The sequence below is a fragment of the Physeter macrocephalus genome, chromosome 16, assembly GCF_002837175.3.
Source record: "Physeter macrocephalus isolate SW-GA chromosome 16, ASM283717v5, whole genome shotgun sequence".
Taxonomy (NCBI): Eukaryota; Metazoa; Chordata; class Mammalia; order Artiodactyla; family Physeteridae; genus Physeter; species Physeter macrocephalus.
Window position 1 is genome coordinate 84,199,689 of NC_041229.1, and position 26,281 is coordinate 84,225,969.

The 26,281-nt window shown below is 53.6% G+C and overlaps 1 protein-coding gene across 8 annotated transcripts in view; it reads right to left on the minus strand.

Moving 5' to 3' along the window:
* PAX6 (paired box 6) overlaps positions 1-17,367 on the minus strand; it is a 20,321-nt gene extending 2,954 nt beyond the window's left edge. The window contains exons 1-11 of one of the 8 annotated variants that reach the window (XM_007115802.4): positions 17,278-17,367; positions 14,243-14,319; positions 13,824-13,884; positions 10,109-10,239; positions 9,281-9,322; positions 9,172-9,186; positions 8,057-8,222; positions 2,041-2,199; positions 1,476-1,558; positions 1,088-1,238; positions 873-988 (exon numbers count right to left, since the gene is read on the minus strand). In XM_007115802.4, the coding sequence (XP_007115864.1) occupies positions 873-988; positions 1,088-1,238; positions 1,476-1,558; positions 2,041-2,199; positions 8,057-8,222; positions 9,172-9,186; positions 9,281-9,322; positions 10,109-10,239; positions 13,824-13,833 (873 nt within the window). In that variant the 5' untranslated portion in view covers positions 13,834-13,884; positions 14,243-14,319; positions 17,278-17,367. Of the gene's footprint in view, positions 1-872; positions 989-1,087; positions 1,239-1,475; positions 1,559-2,040; positions 2,200-8,056; positions 8,223-8,970; positions 9,187-9,280; positions 9,323-10,108; positions 10,479-13,823; positions 13,885-14,242; positions 14,320-17,277 lie in introns of those variants that run through there. The other 7 variants (XM_007115799.4, XM_055078773.1, XM_055078775.1 and 4 more) reach the window with 7 other exon arrangements.
* Between the last annotated feature and the right edge of the window lie 8,914 nt (positions 17,368-26,281).

Sequence of the window (26,281 nt, forward strand, 5' to 3'; positions counted from 1 at the left end):
GCAACGGGAGAGGCCACGACAGTGAGAGGCCCGCGTACCGCAAAGAAAAAAAAAAAAAGAATCCCTCTAGTTCCAAAGTTCTAGTACACCCCACCTGCCTTAGACAACTTGCATCATAAAGGGTTAACCTAGCACAGGGCCCAGCACACGTAGGGGCTGATAAATATTTGGGACGGAATTGAGAGTAGGAGCAGGTTGTCATACCAAGTGAATAGCATCAGCCTTTCCAGGCAGCTGGGACTGCCACAACACCATCACATCATTCACAGCAAAGACACACTAAATTTCTAGCAAATGCCTTCTATTCCTTTTGTTATTCTAAGATACAGAAAAGAAAACGAGCTTTCCTCTATGTTAAGTGTATCGCACTATATGCAAATATGAATCCCAATTCTGGTCCTTTTTTCGTCCTCACTAGTTTATCAGAAACATCCTAAATAACAACCACAGTGCACATAAAGACTATACACTTATTAATATGAACACATGAATATAAACCCAAGTGTTATATATACTAACCTCTTACTATCTAATAATTTGCCAACATTATTTTCATTTTCTGGTACAAGTTTCTGGTCCCCAAAACATGCCCCATTCTCACCCAACATTATCAAACCAACATTCCCTATGAGCAAAAAGTAACTTGACGGCACATCAGGTTTTTATTTTATTAAAGGCATGAATCAATTAATCAATCAACTAACAGACTCGATTGACTGTTTTCATCTCAGACTTGACTGATCAAGTCAATCACTATATTGAGAAAGGCTCCCAAGGGTACACACACGGCCAGCGAGGTCTGCAGGCCCCAACCCATTCCTCACTTCTTCTCCCAGGGACCCGTTAAGCAGGCAGCCGCCAGCCTCACTTACTTGCATAGGCAGGTTATTTGCCATGGTGAAGCTGGGCATGGGCGGCAAAGCACTGTATGTGTTTGTGAGGGCTGTGTCTGTTCGGCCCAACATGGAGCCAGACGTGAAGGAGGAAACTGCAGGGAGAGGACACAACAGACAGTCATTGTGAGCGTCAGAGCCAAGGGCAAACAGGTTGAAACACATTTGTTAGTAGTATTAATATTTCAAATTACCAGGCGTGGTGGGTTGTGGGATTGGTTGGTAGACACTGGTGCTGAAACTACTGCTGATCGGAATATGACTAGGTGTGTTGCTGGCCTGTCTTCTCTGATTCCTCAGCTTTTCTTCTCTTCTCCATTTGGCCCTTCGATTAGAAAACCAGACCTGGAAATCAGATGGAACAGGTTAGCCCTGAGCCTGCTCCCAGCTCCACCCCATCCCAGACACGCCCACTGTCCTCCTCCCCCAGCCCCGAGAGGCGGGCGAGAGGCACAAAGCATTTAGCAAACGGAATCTGTTACTGTTTATACAAACAAATGGTGTTCCTTACAAGCACCTGTGTCTCTAGAAAAGGCAAATGGTATGAATGACAAAACATGAACACACACGGTCCCTGGGTACCTGTATTCTCGCTTCAGGTAGATCTATTTTGGCCGCTAGTCTTTCTCGGGCAAACACATCTGGATAATGGGTTCTCTCAAACTCTGAAAGAGTAAGTTGCATTTTTCTGTGTTGTGCCAGAACGATACAAAATGTGTCAACCAAACCCTGGATCAATCTGGCTTCCACCTCCCGACTTCTATCACCTCCAACCAATTCCCTTTAAAATGCTACTACTATTAGATTGATTGTACTTGGAAGAACTATCCCATCAGAACCAAGTTCTATTCTCTTTGAAATGACATTCATTCTTCTGTGGCCTGAATTAGCCAAATCATCATTGTTTCTTCATGAGAAGTCAGACTTTTCATCTGTGAATCACTGGTACATGAAAAGAAGAAAGAAAATACACACACACACTGAAAAGATGCCCAGGAAAAGAAAAAAAAAAAAAAAAAAGGACAGAAAGAAAAAAGAAACCTTTTCAGGCCTCTGTGCAAGGGCCTTGGCTAAATTTAGCTCTTTGTACTGAAGATGTGGCATTTACTTTGATTTACTGCTTCTCTACTTTGAAAAACTCCATCACCTTTCTCCAGGGCCTCAATTTGCTCTTGGGTAAAGGATGTTCTATTTCTTTGCAGCTTCCGCTTCAGCTGAAGTCGCATTTGGGCCTCATCTGAATCTTCTCCATTGGAACTGATGGAGTTGGTATTCTCTCCCCCTCCTTCCTGTTGCTGGCAGCCATCTGGAACAAAAAGAATAGGACAGTAAGAGAAATTTGGAATAACTTGGAGTCTCCAAAAGGGGCGTCATACAGCCATAAACTCCAAAAGCAGTCTCATCTGAAATTCTCACCAAAACATTCCCAAGGTAACTGTCAGCCTTCTTTTAATAAAAGACATTAGTGACATATGTTACCTGACCACCATTTTCTTTCTGTTTTTATCAAGATGAGACTGTACAATTTAGATACTTTTGGAATGGCATTTTTTGAATGACAAAACAAGTGCTGAAGTTTCCAATTAAAATGATCTTTTATAACTAACCTTTACCCTCCAAATGCCTCGCCCAGTTCCCTTTCCTTAGAGAATTTATTTACCTATGGCTGTGTTGGGAAAATAGAAGAGTGATGTTCAAGATTTCAGCTGATCTATGATCAGTAATTCCTATCTAATCAATTAGACGTTGATAGGTTTGTAGAAAATGCTATTAAGAAACCAAACCAAGCTTGTAATCTTTAAAAAAATATTTATCTAGTTTTTATTTGAATTCTGCACAGTCAATTTCATTTTAAAGGTTGTGAATTTAGAAGTGCTCGCATTGTTCTGCAGTTTTATTCAACTATTGTATGAGTGCGCTTTGCCTTGACACCTATTACGAGCACAGCTGTAATTATATCATCACCAAGAACAGGCTATAATTGCTGAAAATGGAATTTTATATTTAGATAAAAGGACTGTCCATTCTTTGTAATGTGTTGCACCAGAGAAAAGTAAGATTTCTTTTAAATTTTTAACGTGTAATTTTAAAAAAGAAATAGTAGAGAGTTCACTAACTAGCTAAACATGCTATGCTGCAGCTGAATCCTTGGCATATCATTTAAGTGGTACATTTTTAATTAGGGCATTTCCACCACTTTTAATGTAATTTCTATCATTAAACAGGGGAAAGTTTTATTGTTTTCCTTTGCTGCTTGGAGGGCAAGAGGTGCACTTAGCCTAGCTGTCTGCTCGTGCGCCTTGCTGGAGAAGCCACGGCCTGGCAAGAGAAGGACTCAGCCTTGGCTGGGCCTCCAGGGCCACTGCCTGCTGGCTGGGTCCTTGGTCTTGGGTCCTGAGGCCCCCAAGGGATACCACAGGGGCTGGCCCCCCCATCCTAGAAACTTGGCCCGCGGGGGAGGGGCCTCCAGGGGCGCCTTGGTGGGAATAGACTTGGCCAGGAATATCATTTATAACCAGGAGACAATAGGCAGTGCCTTCAAAGAGTTCAGGGAATTGTGACAGGATCTAGTGGGATCTTTTCAGGAACTTTGAAATGTTTTAAAACCCCAACTTTCTCCCCCATTTAAACAGGCGGATTCATCAGTACTGGCCACCATATGGGCCCTTGGAGATCTATTGAGATGACCACCAACACTTGAATAGCGAGGGGCTGCTTTTCAGCACCGCACAATGCCCCGCGAGTAAGGGAAACTATTAAACTCCTGGGGCAGGAGCGTTGGCAAACTTTCGTGGGCAGAATTTTGAGGCCACAATGAGCACGGACAACAAAAGGATTCTCCTGAGGCGTGCAGCGGGCCACATTGTGTTACAAGAAGCCCAGTCAACAGACTTTTCAGTGAAGTGTGTTAACCCCTCTGCTCTGCTATCATTAATCACTGTCCCAAGAGCAGGCGCCTCCATGCTATTTAGGGCGCTTAGCTGGGGGTTGGAGGGTGGATGGGAGGCCAGGGCAGGGGGTGGGGGGGACGCAGGGCCGGTGGATGAGGTCCGGGGCGCGGGGGGAAGTGAGCCGGGGAGGCAGGGAGGATGGAGACCACAGGGGAGGGAGACAGGAGAGGAGGGGGCGGAGGCCTGGTGGAGGGGTTTGGAGGAGTAGGAGAGAGGAGGGGCATGGAAAGGTGGAGGAAGAAAGAGGGCTCCAAAGAGACAGAGGCCAGAAAGGTATAAGAAGGACAGAAAAGAATGCTGAGAGGAAAGAGAGACAAGAGGGTCGAAGGAGACGGGGAGAGAAAGAGAAAAAGGGAGATAAGGGAGAGAGAGACTATTAGTAAATGGGCCGTGGCTCTGCTTTGGGTCGTCTTGCGCTACATCAGAAAGCTAGGGGGTCGGGGAGGGCTACTTAGCTGAGGGAGAGCCGCTGACTCACGTGTGCCGGCACCAGTGTCTGTGCTAATTTACTGCCCCGAGTTTCCGGGTGACTTTTCAAAGTGTTTTTCAGGGAATGAAATGAAGAGCCCCTTTTATTTTCAGATTCGGTCAATGAGGAAGACTTTAGAAATAGACTTTTTGGGCCAACTAGAAAGGCCCATCAGTTATTGCTTTGCGAAAGCACAAACAAAAACCTGTGATCATCAGAGGTTTAGGGAAGGGAGTGCTGAGAACACAATACCATCTCGCGGGGGTGGTCACTCACGCCTTCTAGGAGGCCCCACCCCAGTCCTTTTTCTGGCACATTCGATCTCGCCAAACAAAGCTACCCGGGTCTGCCTCAGAAGACCCCCGCAGATAGCATTCTCTGCTCCCATTTGCTTCGCTGACGTTTTCCTAATTTTAAAACATGGACATTTAGCGAATGGCCCCCATGATCTTTCCCCCCCCCCCCGCCACCCCCCCCCCCCCGCCCCCCGCGCGCGCGCGCACACACACACACACTCTCCCTCTCTCTTTCAGCAACGGAGGCGTAGCACTGACTTGAGCTGACATTTAAGAGGAGGAAAGTCAACGAGGATGAGGAGAGCTCGATTTTAAACCTCTTTGAGAGGGGAAAGAAAAACAGCCGTGGAATTAGAGGCGGTTCAGGAGAAACCCGTGGCTGCAGGATCCCTCCAAGACCCCGAAGAGCGAGCGTGTTCCATTGAAAGTTTGTTTGCTCCTTTAAAAATAGCGACTGTTCGCAGCCAGGCAGTGCCGGAGAGGTCACTCTTAGACTGGGTGCCCCCCTTTTTTTCTTTAGTGGATTTACCTTCCACTCTTAAAGCTTTTAGCAAAATAGAACTAGAAGTTGGATCTCGAATTCCCCACATGATAAACCTAAGTGGCAGACAATTAAGATATCTTCTTTAAAAGGCGCCCCCTCCGAGCGCAAAGAAGGGGCCTTCAATGGGCGCCGTCCACCTTCCAGCCTAATCCTCGAGAAGGCGAGTGAAAGCGCCTCCCATTATCCCAGCCCCAGGACCATCTGACGCTCGGGATAGGATTTGTTTCCTGGAAGAAGGAGAGGAGAGAGAGAAAAAAAAAAAAGACGCTGGGAAATAAAATCATTCCTTAGTTTCTTAGTGTCTTAATCAGTGATGCGGAAAACAAGCAAGAAAAGATAGCAACCCGGTTGCGGCACCTTTTCAGCTCTGGAGCGCGGATCAAAACATTGTAGCATCTGTTGAAAAAGAGACTGACTAAATCCTATAGAGGGCCTGGGTATTACGGGGCTGGTGGGGGGAGCGGGAGGAGATAAGAAAAAGTGTCTCTGAGATCCCTAAAACCACCAAAGCGCTGGAGAATCGGGGCTGGATAGAGTTGTCTCTTGTTGTTGTCAGCCCAAGTCGGCACAATTTTATTCACCGCCGCATGGCGTCGATCAGATGGAAACCAGATTTGTCTCCCTCTGAGACCTAACCTCGCCTTATGCTTTCGGAGTAATGGGCTCTTTAAAACCGCAAACCGGCTTCCTGGGCCGGCAAAGGGGGCGAGGGAGGGAGGGGGGCCTTCTTAGCGCCAAGAGAACCGAGGATTCCAGGCACGTCAGCCGCGGCCGCCGGCGCCCGGTGGTCCCCACGCCCGGGACTCTGCGCTCGCCTGGCGCGACCGTCCTCCGCACGCGGTGGGGACCAGGCACTGGCGTGGGTTTTCTGTGGAGTGAAAGGGGAACTGGCAGTCGGTGAGCCAGGATGCTCTGGCAACTCGGCGCCTGAAAGTTCAAAGCTCCTGAACTAGCGCCACCTCCCGCCCCAACGATCACCACCAGGTCCTTGCGGTTAGGCTCTCGCTTCCCGCGCTCACGCTCCCCACGACGAAAAGCCGCCCCAATCGGGTGCCGCCTCTGGTGGCAGCAGAGGGGCGGGCGAAGCTGCTGCCCTCGGCTTCGGTCCGGTCCGGGCTCCGGGGAGGAGGAGGGGGTGTCCTCGTTCCAGGCCCCGAGCAAACGTGAGCCCTCGCGCCCAGGGCTCAGCCCTCCCAGGCCCGGCCACTGTGTCCCACGCCCTCCCCGAGACCTCTCGGACCCGCCGGCCAGACTCGGCGGGGTGGGGTCACCGGGACCGGCAACGGGAGTGCGCCCCTTGGGTGTGCCCGGCGTGCGCACGTGGGAAGCCTACGGTTTCAAGGGTCAGGTGAGGGAATGGTGGTCACTCCCTCGTCCTCACCAGAAGCCGGAGGGGGCCGGGGCCTGCGGTCAGGGCGGAGGCAGCGCCTACTCGGGTGCAGCCTCGCACCCCGGGAGGCCGCGGTTCGGCCCGATCCGGCGAGGGAGCGGGCGGGCGGGCGGGTCGCCCGGGGGAGCCGGGGCCCTGCGCGTCGGGAGGCCTCGGCCGGCCGAGCGGCCGCGCTGGGAAACACCGAGCCAGCGCTTTGCTCCCTATCTTCCCAGTGTCCGTCCTATATTGTTTCCTACTCTTAAAACTGACATGTCTAATTGGCAATTGGTGCCGAATCGTGTCCAGAGGTCTCTTGTGGAACATTTCTACAGCTGTCTCCTTCAACTAGACGCTTATTCATGTCGCCTTAATGAGAAACAAAACGTTCTCTAATGAGCAATTACAGAGCGACAGGATTGTTCCCATAACAAATTCTTGCGAGTGACAGAAGCATCCTTTGTACCAGATATTTCGCATACTGTTACCGATTTTCCCTTCTCTAGCCCGGCTCGGTGGAGGCGCGGGGCACCCAGAGCGGGTCCGAGAGCGCACGGATGCAAGGGCAGACCAGTCTGCTTCCCCTCGCCGCCTCCCAGGCCGGGAGCCCCCAGGCTTCGTCGTGCTCCGGGGAGTGAGACGCCACGTCCCATTATCCCGCATATTATCTCCTTGTCACGAGGACAACAAATACCGATTAATCTTCGGAGTAAACTGTTTCCTCTTCTTGACCAAGCTACCTCCGGTGTGTGTAGGGGAGGGGGAGAGCCAACAGACCAGACCCCACCCCCATCTGCTCCTCTTCCTCCATCCCCTCTCACAGATCCAAGGACGGTCCAGATCCTATCTTTCCTCCCAGCCCCAGAGTCGCTCCCGGCACACCAAAGTCTGGCTCACAGTATCTCACCCCACCCTTCTACGCAGTCGCCACCCACAAAGAGTGAGAACTGGGGGCCCAAGGGGTGGAAGGGGTCAGAGCAGAGAGGGTAGGGTTGTTTAGTTGGGAAAGCCACCACTTCCAATGCCCCATCCTCAACTTGGCCCTACATCTCACTGCTCACCCTCTCATATACACCCTACTCATAGTCACGTAATTTGTCAATTACAGCAAGAAGCAAAACGATACAATTATGTTTATCTTACAGTCTGTCAGTGTGTTAACTTGTCACACTTCTACAGCAAGGGGGCTCTCCGTGCATTTTAATGGCACATTTGAATAGGGCACCACGCAGCTAGCTCATACACACACGCACATACTCCTGCCCATAACACACACTCGAGCGCACACACACGCGCGCACACACCAGCCACATTCATACTACCTAACATACACAACCCTCGAATTCCCAGGCCAACCAGATAGTTCAACAAACACCACCTAGATACAGCGCAAGTCGATATGTCCCAAGCCTTTGAAGAGTTTCTCCACTACATTCTCTAAGCACAAAAGCCCGGAGAGGGAAAAAGTTGGAGAAGAGGATGGGCAAGGGGCTGCATATATGGAGAATTTGAGGATGGGTGTTTGGGTTTTTACCTTGCGTAGGTTGCCCTGGCACCGAAGTCCCCGGATACCAACCCGGGCGGGTGCCCCAGCTTCCGGTCTGCCCGTTCAACATCCTTAGTTTATCATACATGCCGTCTGCACCCATCTGTTGCTTTTCGCTAGCCAGGTTGCGAAGAACTCTGTTTATTGATGACACCTGCAAATCAAATCAAGATCAAACCAAATGGTAGAGTCTCCTGAAGACACAGTTGCCCTAAGTCCCCATCTCAGCGCGCCCACCGCTTAAAGAATGACCCTTAATACGTTAAAAAAAATAATAATTCCCAGCCATCCTAGGACAGTGGGTGGATTTGCAGAGACATAGTGGAAAGAATGCCAGCCATCACTTTGGGCATGGAAACTCAGTTGTGTAGAGAGTTGGAAGACTAGGGAGGGGTCCTTCACTGTTGCGCAGTGTCTCTGGTGACCTGACTCACATGGCTGCTTTTTTGTTGTTAAAGACTTCCCCCCAAAAATATTGAGACTTGGCCTAGAGCTTTCTTTCACTTTTATTTGTTTTATATTAGGGCACAAATGGATGTTTGATGCCTGAAAGAAGGTTCAAACAGATAGATTTGGCGGAAGCTCGAATCTCGTTTTCATTTGCATTTTCCTTCTAGATTCCAGTGCCTTTCTCCAGGTGCCTCCGCTCTCTACTTTGCCGCATGCAAGTGAGGTGCATAACCCCCCACACTTGACTTCCGTTTTCCAGAAGGTCAAAACAAAGGTCAGGGTGCTCCTCTCAAGACCCCCAGGTACAGAGGAGACAAATGTGGAGCACGGAGGAGAGAAAGAGAGAAAGACACTGGCAGGGAGAAGAGCAGGGGGAGGTCAAGAAAGTGATGGTAAAGAGGGAAGAGTGTGGAGCTTAGGGCAGGGAGAGGGAATGTTCTCAGTGAACTTACACTTGGTATGTTATCGTTGGTACAGACCCCCTCGGACAGTAATCTGTCTCGGATTTCCCAAGCAAAGATGGACGGGCACTCCCGCTTATACTGGGCTATTTTGCTTACAACTTCTGGAGTCGCTACTCTCGGTTTACTACCACCGATTGCCCTGGGTCTGATGGAGCCAGTCTCGTAATACCTGCCCAGAATTTTACTCACACATCCGTTGGACACCTGCATAGGGGAAGTGGACAGAAAACCACATTATTAATAATTTCAAGACAAAAATAAAATTGTTTAAGTATGCATTAAACAATGACAAGCTTACGTTTTGATTGTCCAGCACTTGGACTTTTGCATCTGCATGGGTCTATAACACAAAAATATACCTTCAATGGTATGAGAACTTACTGTAGAGAGCTTTTTTCTTAAAATTACATTTGTAGCCCTAAAAACTACAAATAGGATGATACTTTCAAACAGTTTGAACTAAAAAAAGCTAATTTAAAAGTTTTAAAAACTGTTTTTGTAAATAAATGCTGCTTGAAGATGCATCAAAACGAAGTCAGATTGTTTTGTGCTGACCTTGCTTAAACTGGTGTTATGTTGTAATGAGTGAAGGGGAAATAGAAACTGAATTTTTAGTTATTTTTCCTTTAAAAATATGCCCAATTGAGTAAATGTGAGTTAGGGAGGGAGGTAAATAGCATTCGCCTTTTAAAATCAATATATATTTTTTCATAAATATGAAGAAATCAAACAAGTACCTCAAACTCTGAGGTAAGCATGGGATGAGGGAGAGGGGAATGAGATTATGTGGATTTACATAACTCATTTTATTATAGTTCATAAACTGTTACCACAATGAATGCTTTTGCCAAATGAAAAAAGAAAGTTTGGGGTTTTTTTTTAAATTCACACCCAATTTTTTTCTTAAGCAGATGAATTGTCTTATGTGACTGACCCAGGTTGGAAGAGATCGGGAAGGATGGTGGAAGGAAAGGGGAAAGCAGAAGGCAGGGGAGTGGGGTGTGGAGTGGGGGTGAGGGTAGGTGGGTCCATAATTAGCAGCCTTTACAGTAAGAAATGAAGAGAGGGCGTTGAGAGTGGAGGGCCGCGGGGGGCGCGGCGAGTGGGGCGGCGCCGGGAGGATCACCTGCAGAATTCGGGAAATGTCGCACGGCCGGGCCCCGCTGTGAGCTAGCTCTACGATCTTCTGCCGGGTGGAGTCCGGCAGTGGCCGCCCGTTGACAAAGACACCACCGAGCTGATTCACTCCGCTGTGACCTGAGGAAAGGGAGAGGAGAGCAGAGCAGAGCGGAGAGGAGAGGAAGAAGAGTAAAGAGAAAGAGGAGGGAGGAGGAGGAGGAAGAAGAGGAGGAAGAGAAAAAGAGGGAGAAGGAGACGAAAAGGAAGAAGAAAAAAGAAAGAAAAGACAACCACAATGCATCCCCAGCTCCCTGCCAACCCTGGCCAAGCTCAGCGATCAGGTCCCTGCTATCGATCAGAAATGACAACAGGACCTCGCAGCCATTCCTGGCATCGGGCAGCCCAGCCCAAACACAGCCGAGCTCCTGCCCACCAGACTGCAGAAGCACCATGCAGACAGACACACACCGAGAAGCAAGAGCACACACACCTCACTACCGCCTTCACTCCAGCAGAGCCCCCAGCCCACCGCTGCCCTCCATAAACACCCCAGCCAGTCTCTGAACCCGCAAGGTGCAAATCATCAGCTCAAAAAATCTCCTCCCAAAGATACCCTCTGAGTGTCAAGAAAAACCACGAGTCCTACAGAACCCACACTGAATCTCCAAGGCCTCTGCATTGTTAGAACTGTGATAGCAAATCCTATAGCTCTCCAGTGCTCCCTCAGACACTAGAGTCCAGAAACGTCTGTTGTCACACTCCAAACTCTGGTGAAAGCAACACACAAGCACCGGGATTAAAAAAAAAAAAAAAACAGGAGAAGAAAAGGGGAGGGAGTAGAGAAGAGCCAGAACAGCAAATCTGTGGCTATTGAATCACAACCTGGGTTTCAGCACCTCCACTGAAGGCTTCCTCAAGCCTCAGAGCCCCAGATCGGCTCCAACCATAAAGTAGTCTGGCTGCTGCAGTGGGGCGGAGATCTGGGAGTCTGTTCGCACCGGCCACAGCTCCGCTTTACTTCCGCTGCTAAACTCGGCCCTCCCCACAGCCAAGGACAGATATTAGCAAAAATCAAAAAGTGAAAAGAAAAGGAAAAGACCACACCACAGTGTCCCCCATCCCTCCTTTATCTGGTTATCTCACAACCTCACCCCATTGTCTAATCATAGGGAATAGGGAGTTAGCACCTCTGTAGCCCCTCCCCAGAAACCACAGGCACACAAATAAAGCCAACTGCCAATTCCCACTTCCTTAAAAATCTCCAACCTGCAGCCCCGACTCTAGAGAGCAGCCCTTCCAGGAGAAGATGTGGCTCCCCGCTCAGCTCTCCTCTCCTCTCTTCTCCTTGGAGCCTCTGATAAATTGACTCCAGAAAGCTGAGCTTCTTAGCAATAAATAAGCTCCAAATATAGAAGAGGGGGGAAAATATGATGAGCCTCTCTGACATTTGTCTTTAAAATAAAACTAGCTGCACGTCAAGTTTGAGCTTAATTTCTGGAAATAGGCGGAAGTCGCTCCGGATCATGCATGGAAGGCTAATTGAAAAGATCAGTCGGGGCGCTTGTGGCAGCCTTGTCACTTTGTGACAGTGCTCCGCTCCGGGAAATTGCATCGTCACGACAAACGGGACCGTGATAAAACGACCCTTTCCGTCCCTATTTGTAGATCACTCAGACGAGATTGAACTGCACTCGTTTCCCCTTCGAGGGGAGCCGCGTTTTCAGGGTAGCCGAAGGCTTGGGGCAGCGGGGGGGCCCTCACTGAGGAGGGTGCTGGAGCCTCAACTCGATGAGAAGTGACAGGCGTTTCGGGTATCTAGGCTCCGGCCAGGCCCAGCGTGAGCAGGGACATCGCGGGGACACCGCTTCTCCAACAGAGCAAGGCCTCGATCGCGCTTCCGTTTTCTCCTAAATTCCCTTTATTGCCTTCCTTTGCCTCGAAAGAGCTTCTACTCCTCCAAATACGGAGCCTCCCCTTTGGGCAAAGGGAGCCTTCCCAGAAAAAGAAAGGCTGTCCCAATGAAAGATCGAGAAAGACTTTCTAAACTTCACGCACTGCCTGAGCAGTTTCCAATCTAGGAATACCAAGGCGTGTGAGGCCGCCTAACCCTAGACCTCCTTCCTTCTCCCCGCATTGCAAAAAACAACCTGCCCGCCACCTCCACAGCGACCGCCGGCGGGTGCTCGCCCAGGGCCAGGTCGCCTCTGCCAGCATCGAAATGGCAGCGAGGAAGCGCAGCTATAAGTTCCCCTTCAGAGGTTAAGCCTCAATCATTGTGTCCCTTCCCTAGGGACGGCTGGCGCTCTCGCCCAGTGGCGATGATTATGCGCCTAGAATTCGACCGCGAAGCATCTAATAGGAAAACATATGGTGTCAATTTGGATGCTCTACGCCTCGCGCACACCCGGGAGCGAGCGGCACAAAGCCCTGCAGGCCGGCCCGCGACCCCGCGCGCCCCTCGGGGCCCGCCAGCCAGGCCGCAGCGGCAAACCCACAGCTCCGGGCGCCAGCCCTCCCGAGAGCCTGCGGCTGGGGACCCTGTGCTGGAGGGGGAGAACCCAGCAGCCAGGAAGGGTGGACAGAAGCCTAAGCCTCGCCAAGGAGGGTTCCTACCAGGCCAAGTCCCAGGGCCTGGCAGGTTTCTGCACAACTAATCCGCCTTAAAGCTCGCCACCTCTGCGCCCTCTCCTGCGCTTTAGGCCCACCAGCCGCGGAAGCACCAGGGGACGACTAGGGGTCCCAGGACAGATGCATCAGGCGCTAGGGACCCTCCTCAGCCTGCAGTTCGGCAAGGGAAGGTTTCTAGAAGGCTTAGGCCTTCGGGCGCTCCATACAGCTGAGCCCTTAAACCGCGTCCTGACTCCGCACCTCAACCCTGGCCTAGTTTCGCTGGGCCTCCCCGCTCCCAGGCCCGGTCTCCAGATTCTCCTGCCACACACCAGCACTCACGGACCGAGCAGGAAAGTGGGCTGGGGGCCCAAAGGGCCTAGGCAGAGGGAGGATGGGAAGTGCAAGAGCCTGGGAATCAAACGCACAGCGGGCCGGAGTGACCAGGACACACACAAGCAGCTATCGGGGCAGGGCTTCTCCAACTCCTGGGCTCCATCCCCACTCTCTTCCCAGACCCAGTAAACCTGCTCTCGCAGGCGCCCTGTAACAGTCCCATGGGGCCAGTGTACCACCTCCACCCCACCGCAGGCCTGGGTGCCCCGCTCCGCTGGCCTTCCAGGGCCCTAGCCAGGGTGGGGAGGGGAGGAGCTGCCCTTAGAGTGATGGGGGAGGGGAGCCCCCACCCCGCCCGGACGGCGGAGAAATTCAGTCTTCGCTAAACCCAAGGGGCCTCCTTCTCGCGCTGCGACTGGAAGCCTCCGCCCCGCCCTGCTCAGCCCAGCCCCCCTCTCTGGGGTCAGAGCCCGGGCAGGGGCGGGGAGGGGGTGTGAGTTACAGGATTTGGGGGGATGGGGTTTCTCTACCGCAGCTTCGCAAACTCTTGCGGGCTGTTCTGAGGGGCCCAGCCCCTGTTCTTGCAGAAGGGAGAACAGAGCAAACGCCTTCCCCTCTAGGGTTGCCGGGCTAGGAGAGGGGCGCAGTTGCCTCGGGTCCCTCGGCCTCACGCCCGCGGTCTGGCCAGCGCGGACTCCGTGAGGCTCCACGCCCTCCCCCGACCCGCGCGCGATGCGCGCCTCCCCAGCCCCAAGTCCAAAAAGACCAGAGGCACTTACTGTTCTGCATGCTGGCGCAGGCTGGGGGCCGCGGTATCCCACGGGGCTCGAATATGGGGCTCTGTTAGCAAGAATAGAGGCATTAATCCCGGGCCAGCACTAGGTAGGCCTACCTCCCTACAGAGGATGTCCTGGAGCCAGGACAGGAGAAAGCCCCCTCTTTAAGGAAATGATCCACTCAGTCGTTTGCGGCGATGGGAGGTTCATCCAGCTCTGCCCTCCAGTGCACGCAGAATCTACCATTTGGGCTACAAATATTCCAATATTCCCAATCTGTCCCCCCCCAAATCTCTTAGTAGTTAACCCTTTAATCAGGAGAATCGATGACCTGATTTTGAATTTTTTCTTCCATCTGAACAACAATGAACGAGCATTCTGACTCAGGTTTTGGAACCCAAAGCAGCCAACGTAGAACTTGCCTGAAATCTGGGATGTCTGTCCACTCTCACAATAAAAGGTCTCACACATCTGCACACCCCTAGTTAAAGTCTTCGCCCTAAGACAAACCAGAAGGAGAGAAAGGTATGTCAAACTGTGGCTCAAAAGCATAGGCCCATGGGCTCTCTGATCCACACTCTCAGAAAGAAAAAGAAAAATGCATCTAGGTCTCAGACTGCCATAAAACCCTAAATCCCAGAGTTACACCCACATTTCCAGCAGCCTATCCTGCAGAAGTCCCCATGTTTTGCTAGTGGCTGCCCTGGCCTGGCTTGGGAGATTTGGAGAAAGAATCTGACAAGTTGGGGCCCCATTTTGCAAAAATATCAAGAACCAGGGAAAGGAAGAGGGGAGAACAAGAGAAACAGCAGGGTTAGGAGTAGAGGCCAAGAGCTGGGGGGGGGGGGCGGGGGGAGGGGGAGAGGACTTATACCTGAAGTTTAGATGTGAGGCAAAGGGGACCTTGGAACTTCAGGGTGCCTGAGGGTGCAGGCTGGGGCCTACTGGGAGGGCTTCGGAGCCATTACTCCTTCCTTCAAGAATTTCACCACACCAGTTGCCCCAACCCCCCTCAAAGCTTCCCAGTCAGACCCCCTCTCTACTCACTTCTCAGCCTTTCTGGGACTTTGAAAGTGGCAAGCCTAACTTTTTCCCCCCCCAAACCTCACTTATTGTGATTAACTTCTCTTTTGGTGTTTAGATCTTCCCCCTTTTACTGTACTGTGACACACGCTGTCTACCTCGCCTCACTGCTTTAAAAAGTATGAACAGGAGGGGGTGAGCGTGGTCGACAAAGCCTACAGAGAGTGAACAATGGCTTCTATTCTCCAGCTCTCCCCAAACCCAAAGAACAAAACTGAGTCTCCCTAACCAGCAACACAGCTTCCAGCCAAAGGTACCAACAACCCACCAACTCACAAAGGGAGAAGAGGGACACTTCTTGCTTTGCAATTCCTGACCCAGTGCTGTCGCCCAAGGTTACGACCTCCTCCATCACCTCCCTCCCTGCCTTCCCTTAAGAAGAAGGTTCTGGGGAGGGGGGGTTGGAATAGAAAAGTAATTTCTTGTTATAAATATCTGGAGGTAATTGTGTTACTGGTGTGAGTTGTTAGGGGCTGTAAAAAGATACAACGGCACCGTGGGGAGCTCAATTGGGAAGAGAGAGTTACAATAAAGAACCCATTCAAAAGGTTTGCAAAAAAAAAAAAAGTAAAATCATTAAATAGTCACAGCATCATTTTCCCTGTTTAAAAACAAAACTAAAAGTTTTTTTCTTGTTTTGCCTATTATGATTATTAATTTTGCCCGCCTGCAAGCCAAGAATCCCAAGAAACACATTTTTTTCTCTTAAAGGCCATTCATGGTCTAATTTATTAACTACCTGGGAGGCAGCTTAAATCCATAAAAATAAACTTAAGAGGAGGACTTTCCCCCAGCTTCCCAAAGCAGCCTGGTAAATATTGGCGAAGGCAGAGGGCTACCTAGTTAGCCCTAGCTGGGTTGGCTCCCAAAGCCTTCCTCCTGTTTCTCAGTCCCCAAGACCAAGTCAAGCCAAGGACAGGCAGAAAACCCAACTTTGCACAGAATGCCCAACACCCGCTCCCCAACGTGGGATTCTGAAACTGCACATAGTAGCTGGTGGGGAGAGGTGGACTGGAATTCCCCCAGAAGGGTAAAACTTCCTAAACCCATACTGTAACCCACACTGTACTCAACCACAACCGAATGCCCCCAGCCCAGCCGGTACATTCTTGGAGCCATTTTTTAAAAAATCACTAGCTGATTCCAGAGAAGCCTAGCCGATTAATTTTCCAAGCAGCTGGGAAGGTGGAAGCATTTCAAATCCTGGTTCTGCTCCTTTCCCACCCCCCTCTCAGCTAAGAAGCTATCTCATTACTTAAGTAATCGTTAACACTTAGTGCAAAAGCAACCCGGGAAGCAGGGCATCCGACACCCGGAAGCAGTCGCCTGCGGGGAGACTAGACTCCCTCCACCTCAGCCGCAGCCAAAGCCCGCCAGCTCAGCCCAGGGCTTCCTATGGCCCCAGCTGGGTCAGAGACCCACTCGGAAAGGAAGGAGTCTCCAAACACCTCAGAGTCGCCCTGCCTTGGTCCACTAGGCCACTGAGCCACTGCCTCCCTACCCCTGACCCAACCTCAGCTTTTAATGCTGTTGTTGTTTTAATTACTTAATTCTCAAAATTCATCTCCAAACTTCTTAGCTAGGGTGAAGGGGAGAGGAGAGCTCACTTTCGCCCACCCCGCCCCGGCCCCCAGCCAAAGAGTAATTACCAATTAAGATGACAAAGTTTTACTCTCTAGGGCCAAATAAGATAACGACTAATCAAATTGCCTTCAGACATTTGCAAAGGTCACCGGCTATAAAAAATGTAATGTCAACGGCAACAACTATTATTTCTCCTCCGTAAACTCGCCAGGCTTTCAAGCTCTTTGCTTTTCATCTCATTTTCTGCTCCCACTCCCCTCTTCAAACCTTCCCAAGTTCGAGTTAAACGTCCAATATGGTTTAGGGAGCTTCGGATCATATGTGAAAAAAGAAACCACCGTTCACTCTGTTTTTAAACTTTCTAGAAATCACTCATGACTGGAGGGCCGGGTTTTAGCACTCAAAAAAGAAAGCATTTCCACTTGAAATTCAACTCCATTTCCCCCCAATTACACTTGCTAAAATTCAGGGCTATTATGGTGCAGGGAGACTGAGAAAATCTGCACAAGGAAAGAGGCAACAACTTTATGAACTTTGAAAAGACACTTTTCCTCCTGGGGTCTTAGAATCGGAAAGCTCTCAAATTACTCAGACTAATTAGCTGGGAGAGGACGTGATCAGACGAAGGGGAAAGCCAATGCTTTCATATTGATTTTCTTAAAGGCCTCACAAAGGAAAAAATTCAGGAGCTTAGAATTTAAAAAAAAAATCCACCTTTCCACCTCGAAACTTGTTGAAATGGTAACACCGGGTGCAGCTTTGTCAGAGGAAGACAAGGAAAAATACCCACCGAGCGCTGGGGGCTGGAGGACAGGGAGGACCCCAGCTTTCGCAGGGCGAGGGCGAAGGTTGGGGAAGCCTGGGGAGCAGAGAGTTTTCAAGTTCCGAGCTCTGCGCTCAAGTTGGGGCCAGAGCCTGGGGTCCTGATGGAAGCTGACAATCCTCCCGCTCGGCTCGGAGCTCCCTCGGAGCGCGCGTTCGACCGCCTCGGCCTGGCAGCTTCCTTCCCGGCTCCCGCTCCCTCGTTCTTTCTCTCCGCATCCGGCGTGGGGTTGCCGTGCCGACTGACTGCTCGGGCTGGCGGCGGGCGCGGTGGCCCTGGGCGCTCGAGCACCCGCGGATTCCTCTGTGCCCGGGAGAGCGCCGCACAAAGCCGGAAGGCGGGCGGCGGCGCGGCGAGCCGGCTCCTTCGGCGCTCCCTCGGCGCGCGGCCCTCTGCGCGATCGCTGGGCCCGCGGCTGGACAAAGCGGCCGGCGGCGGCCAGTCTCTGCAGCCGTTCCCGGGCCTGCGGCACCGCAAAGCCTCTTCGTCCTCTGCCGCCGGCCGGGAGCATTTGGCGACGTTGTGGCCGGGAGCCGCGGCGGCTGCGTCTCCCGGAGCCTCGGTTCTTCCTGCGAGCTCAACCCGCGCCGGCGCTGGCGCTGGCGCTGGCGCTGGGGTTGAGCCGGCCGGCCGCCGCGAGCCCTGCGCCGCTCCCGCTCGCCGGCCGTCGCCCTCCGACGCGGGCTTTCGCTGGAAGTAGAAAGTTTGGGCTCCTGCGTGGAAACTTCTCCAGTCCAACTCTCCCGGCGTAGCAGTGGGGGAGGGGACCGGCGAGAGGGAGGAAGGAAGGGGGGGAGGAAGGGGGAGACCTGCCTGAATATTGCAATAAAAATGAAGCGAGAAGAAAGAAGCGGACTCACCTTTCTGAGGCATCCTTTCTCGTCAAAGCTCCTGTCAAGAGTTTTGTTTGGTTGGGTTTTTTTTGTTTGTTTGTTTGTTTTCTCTTGTTGCTTAAAGACCACAACGGTTTGAAATGACGGTATTTTAAAGGAGTTGCTGGCGAGAGTTTACTCCAAGGACGCTGCTGGTTTGGTATGTGAGAGCAATTCTCAGATCCCTGGGAAGGAGACAGAGATTGACAATAAAATGGGCTGTCAGCGGCTGGAGAGTGAGAGATAAAGAGTGTGGGTGAGGGAAGTGGCTGCAGCCAGCACACCTATGCTGATTGGTGATGGCTCAAGTGTGTTAATGTGTGTGTGCCGGCGCCCGGCCTCGCATCCACCGCTCCTCACTGGCCCATTAGCGAAGCCTGACCTCTGTCATCATCCTCCAGCAAAACACTTCCTCCTGCGCCTGAACCAGAGCGGGAAATGAGGCCGAGCCACGGTTCGCTTTTCAAACCCACTAATCACTCCGCAACATGCAAATGCAAGGATCGCTCCCACACAAAATATTGCTTTATGCAAAGCAGCGCCGGGGCCTCGCGCCAGCCGATTGGATGCTCCCTCTCCCCGCCTGGTGCAATTGGTCCGTTTGTTTGAATATGAATACACTTGTTTTCGGCCCCGCCGGTGTGTCCGGGCTGCTCTCCCCGGCGCTGGGCCCCCGCGCCTGGGCTCTGGGGCTGGTGCTCCAGACATCTCTAGGCTCGGAGCGCTCCGGGAATCAGCGCGGGCCGCACTGTGGCCGCGAACTTGAGGGGTCGAGTGAAGGCCGCTGAGCTGAGGGCCGCGCCCCCCCACACCATTAAGCTGGGCGCGGGACTCTCAGCTCATGGATGGAGCAAGTTTCTGTAGTTCTGCGCGTCCCTTTCTTGCCAACTCCAGCGCAGCTTGGCCTGCTGCCCCGCCTCCGCCCGCCCTCCCCTCCCGCCCCTACCCCTACCCCTACCCCATCTCCGCCTGGGCGCTGGGACGCGGAACACAGCAGTGGCCGCGCCCTAGCCCACCTGGCCGCCGAGAAGAAGAGAAAAGGGGCATGAGCGTCACTGGGTCCTGGCAACCACACTCCCGCGGAGGCCGAGGCGAAGCTTAGGCCGAGAGGAGGCCGCCCGGTTGGGAACTTGGCGAGGCCGAGCGGCCTTCCCAGTCCAGGCCTCCCGGGCCTGCCCATTCCCCCACCCTCTCTCCCCCGGCCCTTTCTTCTGTTCTTTCTTCTTTCGGAAGGCGCGGTGCGCAGTGGAGCGGAGGCACAGCCGGGGCTGGAGAGGCCCGAGCAAACACGCCACTTACTTTGTGTACAGAGGGTTCTTGTGAAAAGCCTGAAGAGTCCTCACCAAACACTCACCAACTTCTCCCACGTGCCATTTGTTGACTAAGTGCGGCTGCTTTTCCAGGCGCCAGCCCGAGAGGAGGGGACGCGAGGGGGAGATAAGAAGGGAGGCGGGGGTGGAGGCCTGGAGTGGAGGGAGACTACCAATGCTGGGGGAGAGAGAGAGAGCGCGCGTTCGCCATTGATGTCGGTGTGTCAGCATGTATCCGTGTGTGCCACCCGTTATCTTGTGTGTGGTGTGTGAGTCTCTCCGCACCAAGATTCCCTCTCCTGGGTCTGCTCAGTCCACGGAGGCAACTCCCCTTCAGCTGTTGCCAGAAAACCGGGGAGGAAAGTAAGTAAATGGCTTTTCTCTTCTGACCACACACCAGAAGTCCATTTGTTGAATGCCGGACGATTAGGACACACCTCAGTACACTCCAAAGGCTCCCCTCGGTGCCCGCAGTTAAGGTGACGGGGAGGGAGCGGCTGCCTAGTCCTGCAAAATGCCGAGCTCTCTCGGAGCTTGCAGGCCGTGAGGCAAGGAAAGGGGAAGGTTTGGGATGGGGTACACACACCAGGACCTGGCAAAGGAGAATGGGGTTGGAAGAGCTGAAGCAGGGAGGCTGAGAGGAAGCCACCGCCGGGTATACCTGACTCCTCTTGACTTGTGAAAAGTGCTAAAAGTCAGAGCTCATCAGTAAAGTCTGTGCAACCTGAACTCACAGATGACCCGCGGTGCGGCGGCTGCCCCTGGGACCTGGGACCGTGAGGACGCTGCAGGCTGTGTTGGGCCGCCGTAGGGCCTAGTGTGGGTCTCATGCTCTCCTCCCCAACCCAGACCCACTAACGCTGCTGCCAAGGAGCCGGGCAGAGCTCCGGGGTGAGCGGAGGCCTCCCCTGTCCGGGTCAGGTTTGCGGTAGCACAACCCGATTACCATCTCGTCCTGAGGAAGGCCCTTCCCGAGGCCCAGGAGTACTCAGCGCCGGGAGAAAACCCAGACTAAAGAGGCTAAGGAGGTGGCGCCTCCTGAGCGAGACTTCGTAGGACCGCGACTTTCAGTGAGGCAGCGGGCCCATCCCAGACCAGCGGGAGACTGCATCCTTTTTCTCTCCCCTTTTACTTCTCAACAATCATTAAAGAAGCTCGAACTCAAGTCTACTGAGCATAAGCGGGTGGGGAGCGGGGGGGGGGGGAGGAATCCCAGAGACTGTCCGAACTGGAGGCGAATATCATTTTTACAACCTCTCCGAACTCAAGTCTACTGAGCATAAGCGGGTGGGGAGCGGGGGGGGGGGGGGGAGGAATCCCAGAGACTGTCCGAACTGGAGGCGAATATCATTTTTACAACCTCTCAATTAGCGACCGAGTGGATTAGCACCTTCTTAAGCTTTGCCTCAGAGAGAAGCAGCCGTAATCTTGTTGCTATTTCCCCCCAGGGCCCTGGCTCTTTGAATCAGCTCCTTCTCCCCCCCCACCCCACCCCCAATCCCACCTCACCTCGGAGAAAAGTTTTAACAACAAAAAATCGTAAGAGGCGAGGAGCGGGAGTGAATGCCGCTGACGTCACTGAGTGAAGGTGGGGAGCGCAGAAAAGGACTCGTGGAAACCCCTCTGCACAAACAAGAAACAAAAAGGACTTGGCAGCTTCCAATATGTCAATATTTGGGGGGGTGGGGGAGCTCAGCCCGGAGGGAGGCAGAGTTTTCAAAGTTTAAGGGGAGCCGGCTGGAGAGGAAGATTTCCTGTTCTCTCTGGGCTAGTCTCAAGGAGGATGGGGGTGCCGTTCCACCTCGTGGGTCGCCTTGCGCCCTCTGCCAAGTACCTGTTCTGGGGGCGACGCGGCCGCCTGGGGGACTGGGACGGAGATGCAGCGCGCGAGGGCCAGAGGTGTGCGCAAATTTGAGACAATTCTCAGGTCGCCATTTTAATTGCGGCTTCCCACACCACCGAGGCCCACTTGCTGCCCTCCGGGAGGGGGGAGGAGGGGGGTCGCGCCTTCCGTTTTCTTTCTCGCCTTTTCCCGTCTCTCCCCAGGCCCCCCCCTTCCCCCCACCTTGGCGCCCGAGGAGGACTTCTCTCCGGCCTGTTCCCTCAGGGGCTGCCCGGGTCATCCCACCCAGTAGGGGGAGGCTGTCTTTGCCGAAGGAGTCACGCTGGGGCATCGCCACTCGCCCAAGAGTGCCCGGAGCCTCTGGCCAATACTGGTGCGTAAGTGTGAGGTCGGGCAGCATCTCACCCCCAGCGATCCCTGGCATTCGCCCGTGCCCGCTCTGCAGATTTCCCGCGCGAAGGCGGCCTCTGGCGAGGCAAAGATGTGCCCAGCTCTTGGGGGATGTACGTTCGGTTCCCGGCTTCGGAACCAAGAGTCTTCCACCCGGTGTTGTGACACCTCTGAACTGCAGCTTTACACCGCGAAGCAGAGGAGCGGTGCTGGTGTGCTGGAAGGGTGGAGACGAGCATTTCTTTCAAGGAGGAAAATCTCCGCAAACACCTGCGTCACTTTGCCTAGCCTCAATCGGCTCTCTCTCCCCCAGGCCCTGGGAAAGTGGGTTCCCTGGATAGCGGAGCTGACGAAACGGGTCAGACGAGCACCAAAGGCAAAGGCGCCCACCCCTGTTGCCCAGTTCCGGGTGCGTCCTCCACTGGGGGCCTTTCTCCCTCTCTTTTCTCCAGCAATCTGCGGGTTCCCAGCTCACTCGGCAGCCTCGCCCAGAGCTCAGGGAAGCCGAGGGAAGCCGGGAGCCGGCCAGGTGGCGCCTCCAGACTGCGGCCACGCTAGGCTGGGGAAAGACGCGGTGCCCTCGCCCTTCCTCGCCTCCTGCCAAATGGCAAATGTGTCACGGCACTGTCTGGGTTCGATTCTCTTCCGTTCACGTTGGGCGGCAAGCGTCTCTTTCTCTTCCCTCTCCCCCCCACCAAATACTTTAAAAAAAAATTGTCCAACTGTGTCTCTCAGCAAAGAGGTCCCTGCAGCCCAGCAGGTCGGACTCTCAAGCCTTTGCTTCCCGAACCGTACATGCTGTTGTCCAGATAGGGACCAGGTTTAAAACTCTTGATGTGTAGGACACTTGCAAGTAACGGCACTCTCTGATTTTTGCAAATTTGATTCCGAGGAGAGTTTTCTTTCCATTTCATCACCCAGGACAGTTCTCCATCTCTCATTTCCCTGTAACCTCCGCCCTCAAGAGGCAAGAGTTCAGCTTCAAATGAAAAGCAAGCCAAGACCACCTCAGTCCCTTCTCCCTGGAGAGCCCCTCTCTAAACAGCTGCCTGTTTTAAAGGCCAGGGACCGAGTCCTGCAATTTGTCCTGGATTGGAGCAGGGAACACGCGGGCTGGGAACTGGGAGCTTTGCTGGGGGCTTTGAGGCAGGGAAGGAGGAGGGAGCAAATGTCATGGCTGCTCATTCGAGCAGCCAGGGAACAGGAGCTAAGCGTATCCTGACGGGCTTTTAAAATGACATTGATTGGGACAAGCTGTTCCCCACCCCAGTAAGAGTTAATCTGCCTGTTAATCAAGGCACTAAGGGGCTCAATGCGAATTTTATTAGCGATTGGAGAACAGAGGCGGCAGCGAAGGATCAAAAGCCGGGATCCCAGATATTTGTCAGCCCGGTCACCAAAAAAAAAAAAAAAAAAAATAGTATTATCAATTAGAAAACAATTCGATGCTTTTCATCACTTCCTAACTCAGTCTCACAGATGGTGACTTACAAACCTGACTAACGGGGAAAACCGAAGCCCGGGAGCAGCCAGCGGCGAGAGGCGGGGGAGGAGCTGCGGGTTGGCTCTGCCGAGTTCGGCCCGCGTGAGTTTAGGAATCCTCAGCCTGGGGCCCTGAAGCCTCAGATTCATTCCTCCCGAGAGCAGAGAGAATGATAAATAACACAATAAATATCACTACCGATATCGACATCCATCCCTCCGGGTCAACTCCCCACTGCTCTGGCCGGGCTCCGGCGCCGGGTGGCGTCTGGCCCCCGCGCGCGGTAGCGGGGCGGGCCGGAAAGTTTGCACAGCTAGAGGGACTCTCCTTCCATCTCTCCCGCGCTGCCCCCTTCTGCCCCGGAGGGGCGTTAGGTTCCCTTCGGTTTTCCTTTCAAATTCTAAAATAAATAAACAAACGTCCAGACCCTGGGGAAATTTGAATAGTAACTCATTCAATAATCCAAATTATATGAGAGGGCCTAAGAAAAAACAAACACAAACAGAAAACAAGCCAACCGCATACGCCCTCCGATCAAGAAAGGCGTGGGATTGAGAAGGCGACAGAGGAGGTCACCTGCTCGCCCTGGGCGCGGGGTGAGGACTCTGGTCAGAGGTAATTATGTCACTGCGTTTTCTCGCCGTGACAGCCGAATAAACACAATCTCCAATAAACATCTCTAATGAGGGAGGAGGCCCGAGCATGGCTGGGTTTGATTTATGACTGGAGGAGAAGGTCCGCTTCCCACTGCGAAGCGGGCAACCTGCTCGCCGCCCAGCTCTGAAGAAAGGAACCCGCGGAGGAGAGGACCCACGCCCAGGTAAGGCGCGTGGTCGCATGGCCACTTCTCTCCTTCCCCTGTTTCCCGGACAAGGTAGGTAGGGGGCGGCCACTGCTTGGAGTTGGGCGGTGGTCCTGAGCACCTGTCACAGGTGCCTGAGATACAGATGTCCTCCGAAGGTGCCCCAGAAGGTTTAGAGAGGGGGCGCCGGGAGCACGAGGGGGAGTGTGGGGCGAGCCTGGGCTTGACCGAGAGGCCTCCCCAACCTCTCAGGCGGGTGCTCCCGTGCCCTGCGTAAGCCTTCCTGGCGTCTCCGGCTGCTTGGGGCTGGACTCCCGGAACTTTCGCCCAGTGGAACCACGAGGTAGTTTGGGGTCGTCTCTTCCCTGACCCAGTTTGGAGAAACTTCTGGCGCCCGGATTGGGTCGTCCCAGGGGCGTGAGAGTAGCTGGGCGCTGCTCTCCCCGGCACTCAGAGGCCCGACTACCCTGGCGCCCACAAGCTTCACACCGAGGCAGCGAGCGCAGTGCCCGCGGTAACACGAGCCCGCCTTCTAGTTCAGTGAGAATCGTTAATTATTAGGTCTTCCGAAGTGAAGCTCAAATCACACGCTGGGTGGCTTTACGCGCTGCCCAGCTCTGCGGGCAGCATTCTTTCGTCCTCTCCTTTCTGAGAAACGAACTCCTATCGCTAAGACTGTTTCAGTGCAACCATCTACACTTTGCAACCGCGAGAAACTTTTGCTGCACTTCGCCCGACCTGCGGCGGGGCGCTTCTACGCGCTCCAGGCTCGGGTGGGGACCTCTGCATGCGTGAATGTCGCGAACTGCTATTCGGCGGAGTTCCGGGCGCAAACCACCTCCCCCCCCACACCCCCGGCATTTCTCACGATCGCAATAAGCTTCTGCAGACAGTAGCAGCACATCCCTGTCTCTCTTCCCCATCTCCCGCTCACCTCCCCCAGCTCAGCATCCACTGCAAGTCCACTCAGGAGACTGGAACATTTTGCCACTTTTGCAGAAAAGCACGCCCGGCAAAGACAAGACAACTTCCCCCCACCCCCAATCTTATCTTGCCCTCAGTAACTCCCCTCCATCTTTGTCTCCTTTTAAAAGCAAAAATCAAGCCCCTGGGCTACTTGGTGGGGGGGGGCTTGGTTTGGGGACACCCGACGTGGGCAGCGGAGAGGCGGCGCGGGTCCCGAGCCGGGCCCGGGCCGGAGCCCGGGCGGTTACCTGGGAGCAGAGGGCGGGGAGGCAGGTGAGCTTGGCGGCGCCGGTTCCCACACTTCTCACCGCCGCTCGGCAGGAGAAGTGGCAGATCTGACAGCCGCGTTCTACGCGAGGACCTGCCCCAGAGTTTAAATGTCAATGATAAGAAAAGAGGGTGCTCAGGCAGGCGCTAACTTTCCTTAATATCCACGCCAGGGAGATCCCCATTGGCTGCCCGACCCGCGTGACGTCATGGCGGCCAGAGTTGGGCTCAGCTCCGCTCAGACTAGAGCTCTTGCCGGGCGGGAGCCTCACTCCGCATCCCGAGTCCTGCCACGGCCTTCCTGGGCTCAGCCCTTGGCTGCCCACGGGCAACCTGTCCTGACCCGCCCCACCCTCCTTTAGGCCGTAGAGTCAACCCCAAGGAAACTAGTCCTCCTGAGCTCGCTCTTCTTTCCCGCCTGGCGCGCGAGTCCCTTTCCCCAGGCTGGGCAGCTGCCTTTCCGGATGCCCACCCGATCCCCTCTTCAGATCCTCCGAGGAAGTCACTTCATCAGAGAGACCGGAGGTGGCGCTGGGTTGAGAGGGGGACCTGGCAAGAATCGTTCTCAGGAGGAGTTCGAGGAGCGATGGGTACCCCAATCTGGCCATCGCGCCTACATGTCACCAGCTGGGTATAGACGGGGTCTCGGGAAGAGGACGGACAATCCCTTCCCTCAGGCTAAGCCAAAGTCCTCGCCAGGCCCGCTGGGTTCTCAGGAGGAGAGCCAGAAACGGAGCCTGCCCGAGATCCCCTCACCCTCTTGGGTTCCAGTCACGTAGAAAATGTCGGTGATTTTATTAATCTTTGACTTGGGGGTTAACTGTTGACTTTGTGGCCTAGAGGAGTAAAATAGGAAAGTCCCAGATTCTGAAGTCAAGATTCCCCTTCTCAGAGCCGAGGAAACAACAGAAATTGAGGCGGGGTTGGCAGGATACTGACCTGGTGGTCTGTGCTTGTTTTCCCTTCACCCGTTGTGGAATGGGAGACGGCTTAGTCGAGCTGGGCCTGGCTATCTTGTGACGGGGACTTAGACCCTCA